Genomic DNA, 26173 nt, shown 5'->3' with positions numbered 1-26173 from the left:
CTTGAGTTCCTAGAAAGACGCTAAAAGAAGGCCTTCAGGCCCCTGTGGAAAGGAATGCTGGAGAAGGGACTTCAACACTAAGTCAGCCAGGGATCTCTGAAATAGCTGTGAAGAGTACTTAGGGAGGGCTCACCACCCTTGCTCGTTCTTAAGTACCAAGCTCCCCAGTGAGTTCCCTAACAAGTCTCTCTTCTCTGTGTCAGTGTTTGTCCCTATTTAAAAGCTTGCCTCAATTCCTAGTAACAAAAACAAAATACCCCAGAAAAATCCAGAAAACCAAAACCTGCCTGATGTGTTATCTGAAGTAGAGGAGGTCTCTTCTTATAAATCAGAAAGCACATAAATGTCTTTGTATTCTGACAAAGTGCTATAAAGAGTATGTCTGAGTTTCCCCCCCCTCATAGCTTTCTGACATTATGGGGTTACCTTTTGCAAATCTCCACCATTATACTCAGCTTCCAAGAGCAAGAACTATATTGTCTGTCTCCTATGGGCTCTCCATAGCATCTCCTCTTTAAAGACACTGACATGAATGAATGTCTTGGGTTCATCTGAAGGACATATAAGTTGAAACAGGGACTAGAACCAAGGCTCCCAGATCATCCTTGGAGTGACACAGTAAATATGAGGTGAACAAAGAGCATAAAATGTTGGAATTAAGTCCTCACTTTTCAGAAGGAGATAAAGGCTTAGGGAATGGAAGAACTTTGCTTAAGATACTGGCACTTGGCCAATATTACAGACCTTCACCTGAAGGGTTTTGTTCCGGATCTGGCAGGTCCTCAGGGGCACAAGAATCAGCTATGAGGGAAGGGGAGTTGCCAGAAGACTGGCTCCCATGCTGTTCTAGCACTGCTTCCAGTTGGGCCATTTCCTGCTGGAGCTTTATCAGGTTATCTTGCATGGTATCCCTCTGCTGCAAAAACAAGAAAGTTATACACTTTGAAAAACTTGCCATAAAGTGAAAATAGGTCACACCAATTAATTTTAACATGGAAGTGAAATCACCTAGTATGGAATTATGAGTTCTGGCTGAACACCTTTTATTTGAACCATATTCGTGCAAATTAATGCCCTTGAAATTATTTCAGGATGATATTAGAAGGGGGAAAATTCTCCAATTCTCACAAATAGACTTACTTTATTGTGATGCCCTTTTATTTTCTTTTAAAGCAAGAGAGTGAAGGCTGAGGTATATAGCTCAGTGTTAGAGTATTTGCCTAGCCATGTGTGAGGCTCTGGATTTAATTGCTAGCACCACAAAAAGCAAAAATATAAAATAAAATAAAGGCTGGGAGTAAAAAAAATAATTAAGGTACTTAAGCACTATTGATATTTAAAATTAGCATGAATCTGATAAGATTTTACACAGGCTGTTTCTAAGATTTGGTATTGTGAGATTCATAAGACTTTAAAATTAGTCCCCATAAATATCTTGATTTTTAAAAAAGCTGATGTAATATTGAATATTTCCTTTGGCATTTTTGAAAACACCATCAATAATCTTGCCTATATTATTAGCTTATGAAGATTCTTCTTTTTCTGGGATTCTTGACTTTTTAGTTTCTAACTGAAAAGGTAAATTCATTAACTTAGCTATTTGTTCCCTTCATTCAACAACTACTGTGCCACGCACTGCCCTAATGCTGGCGATGTAGCCCTCATGATGCTACCATTCTAGATTGGGAAAGGATACCTATAGCTCATTTTAGAAAGTGCTACTAGAGGGCTGGGGTTGTGGCTTAGTGGTAGAGCACTCGTCTAGCATGTGTGAAGCACTAGGTTCAATTCTCAGCACCACATATAAATAAATAAAAATGAAGGTTCATCACAACTAAAAAATTATTAAAAAAAAAAAAAAAAAAAGGTGCTGCTAGAAGAAAGCATCCAACAAAAAGAGCCCTAAGAAAGCCTGCAAGGACAGTTAACTGTTTTCAATTCAAGATAATGGGTTCTCTTTGCTTATGAGGCTCCTGTTGTTTATTGCTCCATTTCAAGAAGCAATCTGTGATGTCTAAAGTATTCGATAAGCAAAGAATTTGGGTACATAAGGAGTTTTCCAAAACATACATTTCTTCATCACTTTCCGAAGGAACACTGATGGTTGTTGGCAAGCTGGGGGAGTGTAAACACAGACTGTTTCACCCTCTGTTTCTTTTTTCTTCTTTTGATCCTTGAAAATGACTTTGCCCTCTACTAAAAACAAGCCACCTTCTTTTTCCTGCTACATTGGGTTCATAGTTTGCAGGAGGTTTTTATGATACAAAATGTATTTCTAGCTTCACAAAGGTTTCCACTGCTGCCCTGAGACTGCTTTGTTGCCAACATCTGCAGCAACGCCATTGCCACCACGTGGTATTCCTGAGTACTTACATCACTGATGAAACCCTAGCCAAGGCCTTGCCTCAGTAAACGCAGAATAAAATCTGTACAGAGATGCCTGACCAATGCTTCAGAAGCTAATTAGTGAGCAGGGCCACAACCATCGCATCTATTCTTTAGGTAGCTAATAAATCAGAAACAAACAAACAGTAATGGGAGTATTAAAGTTAGATAACTTTCCTTCGGGTTTTCTCAAAGAAATTACCTTATAACTTAGATAAATTTCCCTATTGGCAAATGGCCAAATACATTAGGGAGAACAAACCCAAACAGGTTACCAAGTCTTCTTGCTTCTAATTCTGAAATATCTCCTTAGTAAGCTCTACTCTTCTTTTATCCCTATACTATTCTACTTTTAACACAGCTACATTACTGCAGAAGTTCCCTAAAAGCTATGTACATCATGTCTCTTCCTTCTTTCTATGAGGACCTTTTAGTGGTATACTACTGCTCAGATGATTAGTTAATACTTTCTTAACACTATATAACTATTAGTCATTATTGTCCTCAGGATAAAGTTCAAATTCTTCAAAAGGCCCTTCACACCCTGATTTTCTCTTATTTCTAACATTTCCCATATGCCTCACAAGGACAATTTTGTGCTTCCTGGACATTTTCATGTCTCTCAACCTTTGCCTCAAATGCTGCCTCTTTTTTTCCACTTGGAAAAATTCTTATCTTTCAAGGGCCAGCTCAAGTATCTCCTTTGGAAGTTCTCACCAATAATCTATCCATCATGAACAGAGGACCCCCATTATGTGGACTGTACTAATATTAGTATTAACAAGTGGGACACATGAACTATTTGATGGAAAGCATTGTCCCTTGAACAGATACTATTGAAACCAAATTAGACATTCTCTATCTTCTACCTACTTCTTGGTTCTTGATAAACAGAGGAAAGATCCCAATTTTTCTTTTTCTTTTTTGTGGGGATTGAATTCAGGGATGTTCTACCACTAAGCTACATCTCAGCCCTTTTTATTTTTTGAGAGAGGGTTTTGCTAGGTTGCCCAGGTCTCAAATCAGTGATCCTCCTGCCTCAGCCTCGAAGTAGCTGAGATTACAGGCATGTGCCACCATGCCTGGCCTGTCTGTGCTACTCCAGATTTAAGTTAATCTTAAATCTGATGTATGCTCTGTTTTGAGTAGATGTTTGATAAAAGAAACTTTGTGGGCTGGGGATATAACTCGGTAGAGTGCTTGCCTTGCATGTACAAGGATCTGGGTTCAATCTCCAGTACCAAAAAACAAAACAAAACAAAACAAAACAAAAACTTTGTAAAATATATCCTGAACAAACAGATCTATCTCTGAGAATAATATCAGGGATATAAAAAAGAAAGGAATAGTTTACTGAATGTCAAATATAACACAAAATGGCTAAGGTAGATGGAATAAAAAACTGGAACCTAAAACTTTAAAATACAAGGGAAATAATTAGTTGACAGGTATTACCGACAGAGCTCCAAATCCATATTCAGAAAGGATCTGGGGAATTACAAATAGAGAAAAGGTCACTTAAGTATTTTCATCAATTGAATCACTATGGCAATCCTGCAGAACTGAATACTGGTGACAACTCAAGCACCAAACAGGTAGTCATCTCAAAAGATTTCTTCCCTGATTCCAAGGGGCTTCAGGTCTAGAGAGATTTACCTGTACAAAAAACAGGCGGTAGGAGACATGTCCTTTCTGTCTCTGTTCCTCACAGCAATGCTAATATTGGAAGATTTTAAAATTGGATACTATCCAGTGTTGGCAAAAGTATAGGAAAATGGGAACCATCAAATACCACAGAGGCTGGAGAAGCACAAATTGGTTTAATCTTCCTTTCTTTCTCTCTCTCTTTCTTTTCCCGCCCCCCACCCGCTTCTGGTACCAGGGTTTGACCCAGGGGTGCTTAACCAATGAGGCACATCCCTACCCCCTTTTATTTGAGACAGGGTCTCACTAAATTGTTGAGTCTGGCTTTGAACTTGTGATCCTTCTGCCTCAGTCTCCCAAGCCACTGGGATTACAGGCATGCACCATGTGCCCAGCTTGGTTTAATCTTTCTAAAGGACAATTTAACAATATATATTAAAGGTAAAAAAAAAAAAAAAACCTAGTTCCAGGAATTTATACCAAGGAAATCATCAGAGATGTGGACAAATATTTAAATATGAGGATGACACCATAGTGTTATACGTAACAGCAAACTGTGACTCTTACCCTGAAATCCTCAGCATTCAGCAATAGATCAAATAAACCATAATATACCCATAGGATAAAAATGCTCTATAGCAATTAAAACTAAAGGCACTGAAGAATTTTAATGACACAGTAAAAATTAAACTACAAGTATGTAGAATATTATCTAAATGTTTTTTAAAGATAAGGCATAGAGGCCAGGGGCACAGCTCAGTGGCAGTGTGTTCAGTATACACAAGGCCCTGGGTTCAACGTCCAGCACCAAAAACAATTAAAGATAAGGTATACATAAACACCCCTGTACACCAAGAAAGAAGACTCGATGAATATATATCAATGAGTTAATGTTAACCATCTCTGGGTAGTTTGTAAAATTTATCTAATTTACCATATTTTTTTTAAAGTTGTAGATGAACACAATACCTTTATTTTATTTATTTATTTTTATGTGGTGCTGAGGATCAAATCCAATGCCTCACATGTGCTAGGCAAGCACTTTACCACTGAACTACAATCCCAGCCCCTAATTTACCATATTAACCATTTTGAACAATACAGTTCAGTGACATTAAATATTTTCACAATGTTGTGTAACCATCACCAATATCTCCAAATCTTATCATCAGCACCCCTAATGAAATATGTATCCATTAAATAAGGAACTCCACTCCCTCCTCCCCCAGATCTCTGGTAACCATTATTCTACCTTCCATTTGTATAAATCTGATTATTCTAGGTACCTTATATAAGGGGAATTATGCAATATTTGTCCTTTGGAATATAAATTTCAATTAATGTTTTCAAGGTTAATCCATGGATGATTCTTGTTTATCTGTAGTCTCCTAGTTTTCTATGATGTGCACACACGACTATGAGAATATCAAGTTTTTTTTTCCCCCCTAGTTTCACCTAATTTTGCACTTCTGAAAGCTCAGAAAAGAACATCATTTACTCTCTGGCAGCTTAAAGTATACTTATGATCTTGGGGAGAAAAGAAGCCACAGCAAGATGATTCAAAAGGATCCCTATAGTTCATTTTAAGAATATGCTATGCTTATTGGGTGGTGTGGGTGGTGCATGCCTATTAATATATCAGCTAGGAAGGCTGAGGCAGAAGCATCACAAGTTCAAGGGCAGCCTCAGCAACTTCCTAAGACCCTGTTTCAAAATAAATAAAAAGGGCTGGAGATGTAGCTCAGTAATAGAGAGCCCCTGGGTTCAATCCCCAGTACCAGAAAAAAAAAAAAAAAAAAAAGTAACCAAATTATTGACCTTAACTACTAGGTCCAAAATTGTGACCTTTTGTTGTTGTTGTTAAAGATGATTTGCAGGCACTAAAGAAAACACAACTAATGGATTTCACACAAAAGACATAAACAGAAAGAAAAAGGCACAAAACAGTGGAATATTAAATGGTCTCTAGTAGGAAGAGTGCCCTATAGGCTCCAATTAAGCACCAAGAAAATCATATCTCTCTCTTGATACCAAAGTGCTTTTGTATGTTTTGTTAGAGGGCACGTAGTTTTCAAGGTTCAGCTTATTTATTAAATTTAGTATTTAGTTCTGCAGAGAACTAGATGGTGTGTGTATGTGTACATGACATAAAAGGTAGTGTGAGTTTCACAGAGTGTTTATAATCTGATTTGGGGAAACAAAGCATCATATTTGTTATGCCATTAATTCAAAGGAAGGTATCAGCAGACTCAAGAATGTGGACACATACCACTAAATTCAAAGGATACCATGTACACATAAGTACCCATGCCTTTTTTTTACCTGAGTGGTTAAAATATCACTCTGTGAGGACAGCCCTGAGCAATCTTCAGAAAGGACTGTTTCACTCTCATACCCAGATGCTGCTTCACCTTAAACGATAATAAAAACAGAGGTTCAGATGTAAAAACAGGCTGTAAAAACTGCAACTTGCTGTTAACTGTTTCTTCCCATTGGCAGGACTGGTTTCACCTTCATATTACACAAAATGATTAACCTCCTTTTTTACCAGGACTTCCTCTTACATCTCTTAACAATAAAAACTGGAAGCAAGTCCACCAACAAATAGGACAGTAAAGCTCTTTCAATCAGCGAAGACATGATAGTTGGGTGAAGGACTTCTGACTTAAGGAAAAGAGTCTTAGGAGGAACATGTTTCAAGTTTAATTTTAACTATACTTGGAAACTCATAAAATGTGCTCCCCCCAAAGGCATAAACATTGAGCTCATTTTATAAAATAGGCAGAGGCAAACACAAAAATCTGGTTCTAATACCTAAGTCTGAATCCACACTCTGCTCTTCTTGTTGATTATCTTCTTCTAGGCCAGTTTCCCTTTCTTCATCATTTGAAATCAATTCGTTGTCACTCAGCACAACCTCCTGGTTTTCAGACTGATGTTTCATTTGTTTGGAAAGAGGATCAAACATCAAGAAGGGGTCCTGGGAATTTGTATTTGCTGTCAAGTCTGGTGCACTGCACTGGGAAGAAAACAAGCTACCAGAGTATTTTGCTTCCTCACTAAGGTGTTGTTCCTGGGATGCCTTTTCCAGTATCACCTCATTATTGCAGTCAATTAAACTATTCTTCAATGATACCAGGTTTTCCTCTGTTTTCCTAGACAGATAGTCTGTCACAATAGTACTATGTCTGGTAGACTGAGGTGTTTTGGTGACTTTACCAAACAGTAAGTGTTGGAAGCAGGGAAGCTCTTCATCCTCACTACAGATGCTCTCTTCTGAGGACTCTAATTTCGTGGCCCCTTTTTGATGACTCTGAGCCAAAGATGTATGGGCTAAAGGGCTTGGGCTCCTGCGAAACTCTCCTCTCTGGATACTCTTACTAAAAACAGCTGATCTTTCCTTAATGCCACCTTCAACAAAGCTGGTATTTTCCTGTATTTCATCATCATCTAACAGGTCATCAGGAGTCTCAGAACAAACCTGAGTAACATGACTATTTCCCATAGGTTGTTCTAAGTCATCTGAAATGAGACATGGAGAGAAATCTATATTAACAACTTGAACTACTTCATCTTCTCCTTGTCTTTTTATTTCAGGGTATTTACAATTACTTAGAAGATTTTGTTTACAGGCTTCAGGTTGCATAAGACCTAATCTAAGCACAGCATTTAATTTGGGCCCTCTGTTTCTACCTAGTTCTGATTGAATGTTTTCACCACTGGAACCTACTTCATTAATACTGGAGCCTACTTCATTAGTACTAGAGCCTGCTTCATTAATACTGTCTGAGTTTGCTTCTTTAAAAGCACTTTGTCCAACATTATTTTGGCTAATTGTGCTTACTGTACTTTGAATGATTCTCTTATATTCCACTGCTTTGTCAGGTGACCCTGAATGTTTCTCAAACTTTTCTTCTGATAGGTTTTTCTTACATTTAGAGTTAACAGATGACCTGATGGTAGAAATGGATGGCATATGATATGGGTTTTGTGAAATTCCATGCTTATCTGCAGTAATGAGTTTAGTTTCATTGCCTCTGAACTGAAATGAAGGACACATTCTAGAGACTTCAGTAATATTATATTGGGCATCACGATCTAGCTTATTTTTCTGACAAACCACAGGAAAGCCCATAGTGGCATTAAGTGCTTGTACATGCCTAATTTTAGACTCTTTTTTCTTTCCCCAATTTTCTTCTTTTTGTTTACATTCAATGGTCACTTCTGGGCTTTGTTTCCGTAAGGACTTAGAGGGGGTATAGATGACTGCACATTCCTTTTCTAGATTTCCTTGATTTGAAAACAGAGCAAATGACTGACGCTTCGAAACTTGGAATGTATTCTCTAAATACTGAGTATCAAGTTCACTTTCTTCCATTTCTACGTTTGTCTCCTGAATGTGGTTAACTTCACATCTCAATGAATCCTTGAAACTCTCTGGGTCATTTCTAGTATCTTTAAAAAGACCATGGATAAATTCCTTGGGGTTTTCGATTGCCACATACTGAGTAACATGTTGATTTGATGCTGTTCTTGCTTTTCCAAAGGTGTTAGCTTCCAGTAATGAGATACTGTCCTGAGTGCCATAATCAGTATCAGGTACCAATGAAATACTGGTACTCTCTGCAGATCTTTCAGTTTGCAAAACCCTTTCTCCACTTAACACCATATCTTTGGGGTCTTTGGTATCATTAGATTTCAAGTTCTCTTCTGTTTCGTCTTCCTGAAGGTTAGGATTGACAAATTCTTCAACTTTACTAGAACTTGAGCAGTTAGTAAAAAGACCAGATATGCCTTTTAACTTCAGTCCTGGGAAAGCATTATTGGTATGTCTCTTATTTATTTGTTCATTTAGCTTGTTACTCTTCCTGACTTCGGTTGCAGGTTCTACATCTTCCATGAGTTGAAGCTTTCTGCCATGCCTGACTTGCATTTGGTTGGAATTTCTTGTCTTTATTTCTTCACTGCTAGTAAAACTATCAATTTGTAATTCAGTGTGATGAGGTGGACTTGTATTTCTATTAACTACTGGTTCAAGCAGGTGAATGTGCCTAGTAGAGGATTTCCTCCTCAGCCTATTTTTCTTAGGTGCTTTTGAATTGTGGATATTTAATTCTAGTTCCATATTGCTTATACTGCTGCTTATAGGTTCAGCTTTAGTTCTGAAAGCAGACTCTTTTTCCAATGATTCTACTGGGTTAGCATTTTTCTCTTTCTGAACATAATCAACTTTTGTTTCATTCTCTTGACCGCTATTAGTAATATTCATTACTTGATCATTCTGTTCCATTTGGTCAGTTCCCTGATTCATCTTTTCAGGAGTCTTTTGAACAACTGCCAAATCTGCTTTCTTGATAAAATCCTCAGGGTGAAGGCATGATGTAGTTCTCCTTTTACGCTTTAATTTATTTGTGAGGGGACGCTCTTGTGTTATTTGTGGTTCTGTGGCAAATGCTCCTATAATTAGATTTTCAGTTATATGGCTCAAGTTAGGGAGGCTTGCCTTCCTCCGATAGGTTTTCCCAAATATTTTATCTTCAATATTACTCTCGACTGCTTTGGAGCAGACTCTTTCACATTTAGATATCAAAGCATTATGTGGATCAGTGGCCAACAAGTCTATTTTCTCTGAAGAACCAGAAAATCCATCTACTTCATTTGGAATTTCTAATACACCAGCTACTTCAGCATTTGATTCAGAACCCCCATCATCTGGGTCATCAGAAGTTAACATTTCGTCACTTCTGGAAAACCACTCATTAACTTTCCGAATGCTGCTATTTAGTGTTATCCAAGGAACATCTTGGCTATCTCTAGAATTCTCAGAGCATGGAGGTTTCTGTTTACTTGGTTCTTTTCTCTCATATTGGGGATCGGCATTCAGATCTACCTTTTTCTCTGTGCTTGGAGTTTGCCTATCATTACAGGTTTCCTTACTTTTAGCCCATCTGCTCTGTTGGCTCCTTGCGAAGCCAGGCTGTTTGCTTTTATTACAGAATTCAGCCTTTTCTACATTTATTCTGTCTTTAGTGAGTAATAAACTGCTGTTCTCATGCTGTAATGAGCTGGCACGAGTATTTGTGCCACATGGCTCCACATGCAAGTTTGAAACAGAAATACCCTGATACTTTTCTGGATGCCTCTCAGTTGCATGCTTCTCAATGATGTTCAGATCTTTATTACTGGATTGATGATGTTCAATATTTGCTATGTCCTTTTCAGAAAACGCACAAGCAGCTGAAAATATATAAAAATAACACAGTGCTTAAAAACTGAATTATTACGAAAAAATATATACTTAATACAACTTGGGAATGGAAATCAAGCAACTAGTTTTAGAGAGATTAACCTCATCAACTACCAAATATGCTGAAAATGTAACTCATACTCTTTCAGGTAATTTCTATTTGCCTAGATTCTTATGATTCCCACTCAAGCTAATTTCAGAATTTTTCCTGTGCATAAACCACATCTCCTAATCCCCCAATCATTTAATTCAACAATTGAATTAAATCAAGTCTATCTGGTCATCAGACACCCAGTACTCTGTTCTATCTATAGACTCATATTCCCTACACTTAGAACCAAGTTGGAAAAGAACTGAAATCAAATATATCAATTAAAAAGTAAAAGGCAGCCAGGCATGCTGAGGCAGGAGGATGGCAACTTTGAGGTCAGCCTCAGCAAAATAGCAAGACCCTGTCTTTAAAAAAAAAAAAAAAAAAAAAAAGGTCTGGGGAGGTATGTCAGTGGTAAAGCACCCCTGAGTTTAATCCCTAGTAACCCTCCCCTGCAAAAAATAAAAATAAAAATAAAAGGCAACAGCCAGGGACAGTGGTACACATCTGTTATCTCAGCTACTTAGGAGGCTGAGGGAAGAGAATAACAACTTCAAGAGCAGCCTCAGCAGCTTAGCAAGACCCATCTCAAAATTAAAAATAAAAAGAGCTGGGGATATAGCTCAGTTGTAGAGCACCCCTGAGTTCAATCCTTAAAACAAAAAACACACATAACAACACAACAAAAAAGGTAAAGAACTAAAGCAGTTATATAGGATTTTTTTTTTTTTTTTTTTTGCAGTGCTGGGGATCGAACCCAGGGCCCTGTGCTTGTAAGGCAAGCACTTTACCAACTGAGCTATATCCCCAGCCTTATAGGATATTATTGTAATCACACCAGCCTAGTACTATTGAGATACTTCAAGCTATATCATCACATCTGAGAAAGAAAAATCATTCTAACTCTGCCAAAGAGATGCTGTGAATTATAAACGTCCCAAATGTTCTTCACAATAAACTAATTACAGTACTCTATCTACTCACTCTATCTTCAGTGTCTGTTAAGTTGGGAAGATTTGCCATTACCCTTATTTGCAGAATCCACACTGTGAGTTTCAGCCTTGGCTCCTTGAGTGGTGATTTGCAACAATTCTTGGTCTCTCACACTATAGGGAAAACACAGAAGCCCTAATGAGAAACATTAGTTATATGTTCATACAACTGTCAAATGAGCAAGATCAAATATTTTAACTACTCTAGGAGGGGTGTAAGTAGCTGACCAATTTGATTCACTTTGTGATACCTGGTCTGTGCTTTAAGTAAACTCTATTCAAAATGAAATGGTCATAGACTGAGAACATACAGTCACAAATATCAAGCAGCAAGACAAAACACTACATTATGAAGATGCAAACGAAAGACACAATTTACATGACTGCCAAAAGATAGTTTTAAAAAAATGCTTAGTTGGTATGGTGGCGCACGCCTGTAATTCCAGAGGCTCAGGAGGCTGAGGCAGGAGGATCACAAGTTCAAAGCCAGCCTCAGCAATTTTGAAAAGCCCTAAGCAATGTAGTGAGACCCTGTCTTAAAGCAATGTAGTGAGACCCTGTAGTAAAGTGGTAAAGCGCCTTTTGAGTCATTCCCTAGTAACCCCTTCTTCTCCCCACCACAAAAAAAAAGAGAAAGAAAGAAAGGAAGACTGACTGGGATATAGCTCAGTGGTTAAGTACCTCCCGGTTCAATTCCCAGTACCCAAAATAAAAGAATATCTTTGCTGCAGTGACACATGCCTATAAACTCAGCCTTAAGAGGACAGCAAATTCAAGGCCAGTCTTAGCAACTTAGCAAGACTTCTCAAAATTAAAAGTAGAAAAGAACTGGAGGTGTAGCTCAGTGGTACAGCACCTATTTTAATTCTCAGTATCAAAAGGAAAAAAAAAAGGGGGATTAAAAAACTGTCTTTTTTTTTTTCTTTTTTGGTACAAGGGATTGAACACAGGCACTTAACCAGAGCCACATCCCCAGTCCTTTTTATTTTTTTATTTTGAGACAGGGGCCTCAAGTTGCTGAGGGTCTCCCTAAATTGCTGAGGCTGGCCTTGAATTTGCAATCCTCCTGCCTCAGCCTCCTGAGTCACTGGGACTAAAGGTGTGTGTCACCACACCCAGCTAAAAAAAGTGTGTCTTAATGAGAAGGCAGAAGCAAAAAACATGTAAATAAAGGAAGCACTAGGACAGCAGACATCCCAATGAAATAACTACCACTTTGCTTCATTGCTTTCTTTGCTTCTTTTCTGGTCAAAAACCATGTCCTTCCAATTTCAAGATTGGGAAAAAGTCATTTGCAAACAAAAACTGATTGATAATGACACCATGATAATTCAGATCAGATATCTTTTTTTTTTTTTTTTTTTTTTTTGCGGTGCTGGGAATCGAACCCAGGGCCTTGTGCTTACAAGGCAAGCGCTCTACTGACTGAGCTATCTCCCCAGCCCAGATCAGATATCTTAATCAGGGTTAAACGATACTTTTTAAGGCAGGTAACCCAACTAGGGGCCACTTATGAATTATTGTGTTATTTATGTAGATAAAGTTTGGGAATAGGTGAAATAAAAGAACTGAGGAAAGAAAGAAAACTACAAATAAAATCCTCTAATAATTCTATCAGTCACAATTACCACTGGGTCAATCAATACTACTGTATATGGGGAACTCAGCTAGAAAATAACCATCTGCTAAAAGCAAGTTTGTACAGAGGTTCACTGTTATCTTAAAGTTCTTTGGACATTACTCATAAATAAATTTTAAAAACACAAACAATATTTCCTCAGGTATAAAATGAGGGGATGAAATAAGATGATCTCTGAAGTTTCTTCCAAGGACTTGATTCAAATCTAGGGAAACACCAATCTTTAATGTTAAATATGAAAAAAAAAAAAAAAACAGCTTCATAGACAAAGGCTCTTTTTGACTCACCTGCAATAATTTGCCTTATTAACTGTATCTTCAGAAGAATCAGATCCTAAAAATATCCACCAAAACCCCCCAAAAACAAATCAGTCAAGCTTTTTTTATTAAAAGGGTAAAATCTGAAAAATGTACTTGTTGCAAAACAGATACTCATTCACCTAGAAATATTTACTGAGCATCTATTACATGGCAAGCAAGATAGACATGTCATGTGATACAGAGAAGTGGTTGAAAATACAGGTTCTGAAGTTTATTTCCTAGGTTTCAATTCATGGATTTGCCACTTAACTAGCTTTACTAATTTAGCAATATTTAACCTTTGTGACTAATTTACTCATCTGTAAAATAAGTATAAATATTTGCAACCTCATAAGTGTGACATGCATTTTAAATGAGTTATAAAAGAAAAACCAACAGTGCCTGGGATACAAGTAAGTGGTCCTAAATATTAACTACTGTAATTATTTTTAAGACACAACACCTATTGCCCATGAATTTATTATCTTATGGGTGGGAGACATATGGGTAATTTCAATGAAATCCAGTAAGTGTTAAGGAAACACGACAGTTTTGGGGAGCTCAAGAGAGGACCACCCTTCCCAATTCTAAGAGAAAAGGCAATTAGACCTTTTTGAACTCTTAAGTTTAGTTCTTAAATGGCTTACTAATCTGGTACAATTTATTTTGGATTCCTCTAAATGATGTAGAAACCCATCATGTTCCTTCTAACTGCTATTTTCCATTTTTCCAAAATTGATTTACACAAGCTTATAACAATTCTTTCACTCTCTTTATAAAGTAAGACTCTTTGAGGTGGAAACTGCATCTTTTACATTATTTATAACTCACCATAGGGCCCATAAAATTATTTTATTTTCACTTCCAAAAGTTCCCTGTCACATGTATAAATTATTACCAAGGTTTTTGGTAATACTACAGGAAAAGTAATCTAGCAACTATTACTCTACACTTAAGAAATCTGAATCCTTACCCAATTCAATGTAGACAGATTTACTTTGAGGTTGTATCTGCTGCTTTGTCCTCAGAGATTTCATGATTCCAAGGTTAGAGAGTTGGACACTAAGACTGGTTTCCTGCTAAGCAGTACAGTAAAGAATGGTCAACCAATCGCTGGCCAGTTCAGTGCTTTTTTATCCTAAAGAGAAACTTGAGACCATGGGCAAAACAAATCCACCATAATCAGATAACTATAAAATTTATGATACCTGGGGGAAAAAAACCTGGCAAACCACTCACTAAAATGTCAGGGTTATTTGTGATTTAGATATTTTTTCTCTCCTTCTGTTGTTTAAAAATGTCCCAAACTGATTATGTAATATTATGTACATTTTTAAAGTATTAAAATAGTGTATTTTGCTGGGTATAATGGGATTACTTGCCTGTAATTTCAGCTCAAAATAGTATATTTGGAAGCTAATACTTGATATATACTTATGAAAGCATTTGATAAAAGGATTGGCAACTAAGAGAAATTTTAAAAAGAGAGAAATGATGATAATAAAAACCCAGCATACCTAAGAACGAATTTAGTAATAAAATATTTAAAAAGTTTTAACATTGCTTTTTTGGACTGGGGATTGAACCCAGGGGCACTTGACCACTGAGCTACAAACCCAGTTCTTTTAATATTTTATTTTGGGACAGGACCTACACTAAGTTGCCTAGGCTGGCCTTGAACCTGTCATTTTCCTCTCCAAATCAATGGGATTACAGGTGTCTGCCACTGAGCCCAATCCAACATAACTTTTTGTGTGTGTGGGGGGGGGGGAAGGGCAGGTTACTGGGGATTGAACCCAGGGATGCATAACCATTGAGCCACATCCCCAGCACTTTTTAAAAAATTTTAATTTTGAGACAGGGTTTTACCAAGTTGCCGAATCTGACCTTGAATTTACAATCTCCTGCCTCAGCCTCCCAAATCACTGGGATTACAGATATGCACCACCACACCTGGCCCAATGTTACTTTGAATGAAGCTTTCCTGCTTCCTATATTGCCCTTCTTTCAAAAAATGAATGCTAGTACCATAAGAACTATTATTTTGAAGATCTCCATTATGCATTCACATATGATTAACATCAAAGCAAATCACTAAATTTTTTTGATGATTACACCTTTAAATTGAAGTTTGTTTTGTGTTTTTTGGTACTGGCAATTGAATCCAGGGGCATTCTACCAGAGTTACACTCCCAGCCCTTGTTTGAGATATGGGAATTGAACCCAGGACCTCACACATGCTAGGCAAGCACTTTGTTCCTGAAATACATCCCTAACACCTCCAGCCCTTTTAAAAATTTCTGAGACAGGGTCTTGCTAGGTTGCTCAGCTAGACCTCAAACTAGATCCTCCTGCCTTAGCCTCCCAAGTAGCTTAGAATAGCCATGCCTGGCTTGAAGAAATTTTCAAAAGCTTAAATAGCAACTTTGTGGCTATTTTTGACAAGCATCAGAGCTAATAAAGCTCCAAAGTAGGGGAAGTGCCTATAATGTCTCTCTTGACATACCAGTCACCCTGACCTTTCCAAATTCCTTTAACTTGTATTGATTAGAACACTTGTCCAACCACTTAATTTACCATGTTCCTTTTTCTTCTTTTTTTTTCCAGTACTGGGGATTGAATTTAGGAGCACTCTCCCACTGAGCTACATCCCCAGTCCTTTTTATTCTGAGACAGAGTCTCACTGAACTGCCAAGGCTGAATTCCAACTTGTGATCCTCCTGCCTCAGCCTCTTGAGTAGCAGTGATAATAGGTATGGGCCACCATGCCCAGCCCATCTTCCTTTCTTTAGTGATCCTTCATATAATTCCATGAACATCTAGGTCATTCATTAACTCATATCATTTAATAGAGATGTTAGCAGAATAAATGAAAGTGGCTTTACCAAGGTAGGATTTTCAGGTTCACTTTCTCGAAGTCTTTTGGCACGATTTCGGTAGCCCATACTTTGGATGATAGAAATCTCCTCCTTTAAATGCTCAGGAGAGTTATTTTCCTTTTTTGGAAGGTTATAACTGTTGGCAACTGTAAATTATAAGGGAATACATTATTTTCTTTTTTTCTGAAGTGCTGGAGAGGAAACCCAGGTCTCACACATGTTAAGAAAGCACTCTAGGGCTGGGATTATAGCTCAGTCATAGAGCACCTGCCTAGAATTTGGGAAGCACTGGGTTCCATCCTCAGCACCACATACAAATAAATAAACAAAATACAGTTGTTAAAAAAAAAAAAAAAAAAAAGCACTCTACCACTAAGCTATCTCTCTAGCCTGGAGCACATTATTTTTTCAGTTAGAAAAAAAACATTAATTTTTTAAAAAATATATACATTTTTAGTTGCATATGGACACAATGCCTTTATTTATTTTATGTGGTGCTGATGATCAAACCCAGTGCTTCACATGTGCTAGGCAAGTGCTCTACCACCGAGTTACAACTCCAGGCCAAAACATATATTAATTTTCATTATAGAAACCAAGAAAAATCCTGTGAGTACTTTGTTGTGTTAAGGCAATGCATTAAAACTACCTATAATATTTTTTAAAAATCAACTTTGGAAACTCTACTCCTAGGAAACAAATACACAGAGACTGTCAAAGTAATTTCTGTTCCTTCTTGTTCACCTCAAACTAACAAATTTGCCTATTAATATCATATTTTCACTGAATATGAGAGAGCACCAATGTTAGCTAAACCATTATTTTCTGGGTCACTAAAAGAACATTAAACAATGACACACTATCAATAGTAAAAATGTTCCCAATTTCACAGATGTTAAGATGTGAAAGATGTGCGTATCGGGATTAATAAAATAAGGTCTGAGATTAATGGGAGTAATTTAAAATACAGATTTACAGATATAGAACTAAAATTAACCTAGACCAAGAAGGTCTTATTTATTCACAGAAAATAATTATGCAAACTTCTTAAGTATTTAAGGACAGCACTGCCTATGGGGTTATACAACACTTACACTGCAATCCTGTGTCAAGTTCAAAAGCATGAATGATTTTCAATAGCTCTTCAACAAGTTGACTAAATCTTGTACTTTCTTGTAGGCTTCTGGAATTAAATTGTTTGAGAGGCACACTTAGCAAGTGATTATCAACTTTTTAAGAACACTAACATAAGGAAAGAATATAAATAAACTAATATATGATTATAACTGTTTTCTAGAAAACCATGTTCAAAGACTAGGGCTATTAGTGACATTACACTAAAATTAACATATCATTGACATCAGAATATACTGTGTGGCAGTATTAATTTTTTTTCTTTTTAATTTTTTTTTGGTACTGAGGACTGAATGCAGCAGTACTTTACCACTGAGTCACATCCCCAGCCCTTTTTATTTTTATTTTGAGACAGGGTCTTGTTAAATTGCTTAGGGTCTCACTAAGTTGCTGAGGTTGGTTTTGAACTTCAGATCCTCCTGCCTCAGATTCTCAAGTCACTGGGATTACAGACATTCGTCACTACACCCAGTCAATTCTTTCATTCTTTTAAATATCTGAGCACCTACAACATTCCAGACATTAGAGAAACATTATGAATCAAGAGAAACAAAATCACTGTCTTAACAGAACTTCCACTGTGGCAGGAGAAACACACAATATATAAATACATGTGTGCAAGTAAATGATTAGGTAGAAATAAATGGAAAAAAGAAAAATAAAAGCAGGATTATCGGACAATTGGGGCAGGATTGTGAACCTGTACTTTAGATAATACTGCAAGTCCTTGCATTATTCAGAAACATTAGAAAAAGGCAGTAAGTCGTCTCCGGCCATACCATTGCCCAATCTCATCTGATGTTGGAAGCTTATCAGGATTGGGCCTGGTCAGTATTTAGATGGCAAAATAAAGGTATTAACTTGCTCTGTAAGGCAGATGTCCCATAAAACTTTCAGGAAAATAACTTTAGAAATAATTTATTGTCTGCTAAACACACTTTTAAACATTTTTCTACTAATGAATAGTTTTATATGAACACTAGCTAAGTTATTAAAGAATTTTTGCTTTTTCTTGCAATTGTTGCTTCCAACTTCCCATTGTTACACAAATTATATACCTTTTGGTTATATCATTCTTACACAAAGGACACTGCGAAGGCCCTTTCTTCTGGTTGAGAAGTTTCAGCATACAAAATCTATAAATTACAAAGAAAGAAAAGAACAATTCAAATTGCTTTCTTTTGTGGAGAGAACATTCAAAAGGCAAACAGCCATGAAAAGATAATCTCATAACTGCCCTGAAGAATCATTTAAAAGGTAATGACAGGTGAATTACAACCAATGGTTACCTCTAATTGTTTTTAGATATTATATAAGCAGAAAACTAAACTATGTAAGAAATGATCTATGAAAACTGAACTTACCTGCATATGGCTTACTGTTATGACCAAATAAAACTTAGTAAAAGTTAATATGGCATATTTAATGATATATTCATAATTATTTCATGTTGCATTATCAGACATAAATGGTAGGTAGTTCATGTAAAATGATTATAATTCATTAAAGAATTCAGCACCTTGGGTTGGGGATGTAGCTCAGTGGTAGTGGTAACTAAGCTATATGCTCAGCCCACATGCACTGACCTTTCTTTTTTTAACAGATTTCATTCACTTTATTTTTCTTGTATAAAAACCTTATGCTGCAGTCACAGCTGGAGTTGGGTCCTCTGCACCCACTCTAGTGCAGGTTTTAAAAACCACACTCTGGTATGAGTTTTATAAGATGGTCGGTGAATTCCTGATAGGGAGACTTGGTGAATACAGTCTTTTCCAGAGATCAGGGGTCAGGTAGCTGTATGTCCTAGAAAAATGTACTGCCCTCTCTTAATCCACACAACAACCCTAAAAAATGGTCTCCATTTTACAACAGAGACTTGTTGCAGATCACAGTAATCGAGTGGTGAAGGTGATACTGGATCCAGGACTGAACTGGAACAAAGCCCATGATCTATCTAACAGAGACAGTAAATGTAGATAGGTCTGATGAAGACTTGGTCCTTCTCTACCTATAAAGATGCTTCAACTACCATGTTGCGCTCAATAATGACTCTATAGTTTGGAGATGAGGATGTTAGACAGCTACCTAGAGCCAGGCACAGCAGCATACCCTATAATCCCAGCAACTTGGAAGGCTGAGGCAGGAGGATTGCAAGTTCAAAGCCAGCCTCAGCAACTTAGTGAGTGCCTGTCTCAAGATAAAAAATAAAAAGGGTGGGGTGTAGCTCAGTGGTAGAGTACCACTGAGTTTAATTCCCAGCACTACCCAAAACAAATAAAAACTGAACACAGCCAGGCTCAGTGGGGCACGCCTGTAAGTCAGTGGCTTGGAAGGCCAAGTCAGGAGGATCATGAGTTTAAAGCTGGCCTCAGCAACAGCGAGATGCTAAGCAATTCAGTGAGACCCTGTCTCTAAAGAAAATACAAAATAGAGCTGGGGATGTGGCTCAGCGGTTGAGTGCCCCTGAATTCAATCCCTGGTACCCACCCCTCCACAAAAAAGGACACAGCCTCCCACTCCTGTGAAGATGCAAATACCTGCACTACAGTATAATGTGGGTCATGGAACAGCGATGTATTACCTTGACAATGGTACAATCGAACAATTCACAGTAAGGGTAGGAAGGAAATTCATCATAGTACTGAGAGTACAGTGACAAATATTCGGCCTTCCAGTCTGTACAATAATATAAACAATGTAAGGGAACTAGGTATGCTGAAATACACTGAGACAAGGACTCTAATCTATCTTTACATTAGAGAAAGAGCACATAAACTAAACTCAAAAGAGAAAATGAACTGTATATGACATGAAAAGACTGAGCTTTTAAAAAATATTGACAGATCAACAGAACACTGGCATATCCTTCAGGGCTTAGAAAAAAGAATTCATTAAATTCTGTTTTAGAGCTCTAGGGAGTCTACATGATGCACCAATTAAAGAAAAACACATATATAAGTTTTACATAAGGTTCTCAGTGAAAAGGTCTGAGGCAAGTTTTGGCCTTTTTGGTTTGCTAAAGTCCAAAGGTTAAAGAAATGGCAATGAATCTTTTAGGTAAATGCAGTGTATTTTCTTAAGGGTGATTTTAGCAAATGGAAAACAGCAAATCACAGTGCTATAAACAAATTCTGGGGATTTTTCAGAGTACTCATTTTGTGGCACATCTACTCCAAGCAGTTTAATAATGTTGAAGAAACTCATCTAATTTTGTTAATGCTTATCCAAGTCTATCCTGGCAGAAAATGCTAAATTAATAGTTCTTAAGTTAACAAAATAATGATAGGTTGATTTCTGGCTATATTGTTTATACTGGGTACTTGGGATTCCTACTCTTATATCTGCCTTGTCAACAGAGAGGAGATTGTGGACCAATATATCCTCTAGGAAAGTAAATAAAGATCCTGTGAGATCCATAGCTTAGTATCTCAGAACTCATTTGTGACTGGTTCCACCAAATTTTGTCCATTTCAACAATAAGACTTTGTTTTCTTCTCTTTCTTTTTTCTTTTCTTTTCTCTCTTCTGTTCTGTTCTTTTCTTTTTGGTATAGGTGATTAAATCCAGGGATGTTTTACCACTGAACTTTATACCCAGTCCTGTTTTATCTTGAGACAGGGTCTCACTGAAGTTATTTAGAGCCTTGCTGTATTGTGGAGGCTGGTCTTGAACTTGTGATCTTTTTGTCTCAGCCTCCTGAGTTGCTGGGATTATAAGCGTACAACACTGTGCTTGGCAAGGCTTTGTTTTCTTGAACAAACCTGTTTCTTGTACTTTAGTTCCAACAATTACAGATCTATCTTGAACTCTTCATTTGAGAGATTTGCCTAGATTTTCTGCTTGGTATCCCAGTCCCATGGATGGAGGTTTTGTCTCCTAGGGACAAGAATCTTACTCTTAACCCTCAGTGTCCTGTGGTTAGATCTCTGCTATTGAATTTCTTCTCATTTCTGCTGCTAGATTCCTGAGAGACCCTTCTATATACATTGCTATCTCTTGCCTATTTTTGGATCTCTCCTGACATACCAAACCCATTACTAGACTCCAAAATTCTCTGAAATCATAATCTAATGTATCTGGCCATTAAACCTGCGTGACACTGACTCACCACTTATCTAGATTTCCACAGTCGCTCAACATCATGACATGCCTTACTTGGTCTATCTGCTCTTTAGAACTTACCACCCCTAGTCTATTTCATCTTACTGTACACCAAAAAAATGTACAAGGTCTCATCATTCCAGAGCACTGCTTCTCAAACTTTAATGTACATAAGAAACCAGAGTAGCCTGGGCAATATTGTGACCTTGTCTCAAACAAATAAATATAAAAAAATCTCCTTGGGCATCTTGTCAAAATGAAGATTCTGCCCAGCATGGTGGCACACATCTATAATCCCAGTGGCTCAGAGGCAGGAGGATAGGGAGTTCAAACCCAGTCTCAGCAGTGAGGCTCTAAGCATCTAGTGAGATCATGTCTCAAAATAAAATATAAAAAAGGGCTGGGGATGTGGCTCAGTGGTTAAGCGTCCCTGGGTTCAATCCCTGGTACCCCTCCACAAAAAAAGGTTCTGATTCAGTAGGTTTAGGGCAGGGCTAAGATTCTAGCAGGCTTTAAGTGATGCTACTGCTGTTGACACAGAAGGCTTACTTTGAATAGTATGTTCCTAGAGGTGAACTGTTGAATATAGTAGCCATTACATGTATGGCTACTGAGCACTAACAGTGTGGCTAGTCTCAGCTAAGGTGTATTCAAACAAAGTAAAAAGGCAGGTTTTGGAAACAATCGAAAAATAAAAAAGAAATGTCAAATATCTCATTAGTACATATATAAATATATTTTGTGGTACGGGGATTGAACCCAGTGGTGTTCTACTGCTAAGTTACATCTGTAGGCTTTTTATTTTGAGATATGTCTAAGTTGCTGAGGTCACCCTGTGGGTGGTAGAGACTTGCTAACCATGTCCAAGGCCCTGGGTTCAATCTGAAGTACCACAAACAAACAAACAAACAACAAAAACCTCCAGGGTTTAAGTTGTTGAGGCTGAACTTAAACTTGCAAATCTTTTGCCTCAGGCTTCCAAGTCACTGGGATTAAGGGCATGTGCCACCATTCCTGGTTCCATTAATATTCTCTACATTGATTATAGTTTGAAATGATAAAATTTTAGTCACAATTGGGTTAGATAATATATTACATAAATATATAATTTAAGTTAATTTTACCTATTTTGTTTTACTTTTAAAAATGTGGTTACTAGTCAGGTATGGGCACACGCCTGAATCTCAATAACTCGGGAGGGTGAGGCAGGAGGATCACAAGTTCAAGGTAAGTCTCAGCAACTTAGTGAGGTGCTTGGCAACTTAACAGGATCCTGCCTCAAGATAAAAAATAAAAAGTCTGGGGAGGCAGTTCAGTGATAAAATGCCCCTGGGTTTAATCCATAGTACCCCCCCCATGGGTTTACTAGAAAATTTAAGTTACATTTATGATTCACATGGGGTTCTAGATCTTCTAGAAAGTATTACACATTTCATTCACTGTTTGGAAACTTCAAGTCAATGCATGCATGCCCTAGGTAATTTTTTTTCTCAGATTAGTACTATTATCTTTTGGGTATATTTCATTAAATATTTCAGAACTCTATAGTTACCCAGGACAATAAAACTGTTTTAGTTAGCAATCAGGGTTCACCCACAAAAAATTCAATTAGCATAATTAATGCTTAGGGGTATTTTCCCCAGCTCTCTCATTATATAGATCAAGATATTATATAGATTGTAAAGGTATTATAGAAGGGAGTTCACATGGGCATTGTATTAGTCCACTTGTGTTATTTCTATGACAAAATATCTGAGGTTAGGTAATATTAGAAAGAAAAGAAGTTCATTTTGCTCACAGTTCAAGAGGTCCAAGGCTTTTATTGATGGCCTATTTGCTGGCAGTTTAGTGCAGTGAATCACATGGCAAGATATGGGGAGTACCATGTGTGCCCTTGGTCTTTTGTTATAAACTTACCAGTATTTGGTAAAGGGTATTCCACTCTCATGACCTTATATAAAACTAATCACCTCCTAAAGGCAAGCCCTGCCCCGACCTCTAAACATTATAGGTTGAGTTTCCAGCCTCTTAGTACCTTACAATGGGGGTTAAATTTCAACACATGAACGCTTTGGGGACACATTCAAACCATATCCAAACCAAAACAGATATTATATTGGACTTTTAATCTAGTCTATCATTCAAAACACAACATAAAAGACATGGCTATTCTCCTACTGCTTAACATAGTCTATATTAGGAATTTCAAGCCTTCTTCACTCTCAATTACTTAAAAATACCAACTGTAGCTGGGTGCAGTGGCACACAACTGCAATCCCAGGGGCTCAGGACGAGGAGACAGGAGGACAAGTTCAAAGCCAGCCTCAGCAATGTCAAGGCACTAAGCAACTCAGTGAGACCCTGTCTCTAAATAAAATATAAAATAGGGCTGGGGATGTGGCTCAGTCGTTGAGTGCCCCGGAGTTCAATCCCCAGTGCCCCCCACAAAAAAACGCCAACTGCCACCTCTAACCCTCTCAATCTAAACAGTTGTCTTCCTCTCCAACTCTGCCAAGCTCAACCACTTTACTCCTTCCACCCCACCTCAAAAGCTTCCTGTAGGGCTGGGGAGATAGCTCAGTTGGTAAAGTGCTTGCCTTGCAAGCACAAGGCCACGGGTTCGATTCCCAGCACCACAAAAAAAAAAAAAAAAAAAAAAAGGGCTTCCTGTAGAATCACTCTCCTTTTCATTTATTACTGCTTATAAGTAATAACCCCCTCTCTTTTTTGTATCCATTTTCCATTTCAGATCCATTCTGTCTCTCCTTGGACCTTCTTTCTTAATGTCTTTTCCTCCCTGACGGATCCTTCCTCTCGCAACACAAATCCTATAAACATATGCAAAATTAGATACGTTTTTTCTTAGACATATCCTATTTTCTTCTTTTCCTATCTTTGTTCATCTTCTTCTTTTCCTATCTTTGTTCATATTATTTCCTCTGGTTGCAATTTTATTTTTCTACAAGCTCTTTCAAAGTAACTAATGTTTCTAATTTAGTCCATCTTCCCTCCCTTCCTTTTTTGTGGTACCAGGGATTGAACCCAGAGACTCATGCATACTAGACAAGTGCTCTACCACTGAGCCACATCCCAGTCATTTTTATTTTATTTTGAGATGGGCTTTCACTAAGTTGCACAGGGTTGGCAGTGAATTTATGATCCTCTTGCCTCAGCTTCCTGAGTAGCCTGGATTACAGGCACGCCTTACCTGCCTGGCTCTTCTTTTTTTCTTTGATTTTGGCAGGAGGCCGTGTTGGATTGAACCCAAGATCTCACACACACTAAGCATGTGCTCTACCATTGAACTATGCCCTCTGCCCCTAATTTAACTTTTTCTTAACTCACTGTAATATTATATTCAGTATTCATTAATCAAGATGACCAGAAAGCATACGGTATATATCAGAAAGATTCTCATCAAGAAACAAGGGAAGTCACAACATTTAAAAGGCTAATCTTAAATTGGTGTAGTGGGGCATATCCATAACCAGCTATTCAGTGTCATGAGGGAGGAAGATCACAAGTTCGAGGCCAGCCTCCACAATTTTGCAAGATTCTGTCTCAAAATACAAAAATAGAAAAGGTTAGGGGTGCTCAGTGGTAGAGCATTTACACAGCATTTGTGAGAACCTGGGTTCAGTCCCTAGAACCACAAAAACAAAAGATTAACCTTCCGTTTTCGGTATATGGGTCAGTGATATAATGCTGGCCCAACTATATAGGAGGCCTTGGATCCAAAAATCCAGTCCCATTAAAAAGGAAGAAAACAAAGGTTAATCTTCAGTTATTTTTAAACTTTTAAAAACTAGGACTTTATTATTTTGTTTCACAAATCTGTAAAGAAACTGGGCTGAAGAATCACAAGAAATTGTTGGAAACAGATCTAAACCAATGGGGTAACATAGGAAAGGAGTAAAAAGACAGTGGAAATGAACTTCTGGGTCTTTGTTGGGATAAAAGAAAGAAAGAATAAGATAGAATTCAGAGGAAGGAAAACACCAGCCAACTGGCAGACTTGTACTCAGAGGGTATGCCTCCAAAGGGAACAGGTTTCTTACAGCTTCAGCCAGCACTCATTATCCTTAGAGCAGCACCTGTTCCCTTTTTTAGATTATGGAAACATCCTAAGACTGATCAAAATTATGGACTGTCTTCCCAGAAAAAGTACATGCTCAAAGTTTTTAATATAATTGAAATTAAAATTGAATATAATTTTAGGAAATTCATGAAGATTATTCATGAACAAATTAAGAAGTCTTGAATTTAAAAAGTCCAGAAATGATATATAGAAAATTAGTAATTGTGGTCAACTCTGGGGAGGGAAGCAGGAGGCGGGATTCTTGGGTGGGAGGAAAACAATACTGTGTATCATGTACCTTTTTGTATTAATAAACTCATTACTGGGTACATGGCTTGTTTTTCAACTAAAAGAGAAAAAGTACTTTAAAGTAGCTGACATTCAGGGTAAGACTCAATCAATAGCTTAACATCAAGAAAAAGAGAAAGTAACCTTATTTCACTAAATTACCTACTCTACCTTTTCTGAAATCCTTCAATTAAGAGACATTTTCATTTCAAAGAGCAAGAGCCTTAAATATGTAAATACAGTCATCCCTCAATATGGGAGGATATTGGTTTCAAGATTCTTCCAAGGACACCAAAAATCTCCTAGTGCTTGGGTCCCTTATAGGAAATGCTATAGTATTTGCATATAAACACATACACCTTAAGTCATCTCTAGATGGCTTAACATTTAATATAAT

The 26173-nt window shown here is 37.5% G+C and overlaps 1 protein-coding gene across 1 annotated transcript in view; it reads right to left on the bottom strand.

Moving 5' to 3' along the window:
* Positions 1-26173, bottom strand: part of BRCA1 (BRCA1 DNA repair associated) — a 66715-nt gene that overhangs the window by 29403 nt on the left and 11139 nt on the right. The window contains 9 exon segments of the mRNA XM_079133471.1: positions 745-916; positions 6352-6440; positions 10150-10266; positions 11394-11473; positions 13286-13331; positions 14271-14376; positions 16183-16322; positions 17271-17359; positions 18369-18446. Coding sequence (XP_078989597.1) covers positions 745-916; positions 6352-6440; positions 10150-10266; positions 11394-11473; positions 13286-13331; positions 14271-14376; positions 16183-16322; positions 17271-17359; positions 18369-18446 — 917 coding nt within the window.

Source organism: Sciurus vulgaris (assembly GCF_902686455.1).
Source record: "Sciurus vulgaris genome assembly, chromosome: 3".
Lineage (NCBI taxonomy): Eukaryota > Metazoa > Chordata > Mammalia > Rodentia > Sciuridae > Sciurus > Sciurus vulgaris.
Note: the sequence above shows the minus strand (reverse complement) of the source record. Positions and strands in the feature narration are given on the sequence as shown.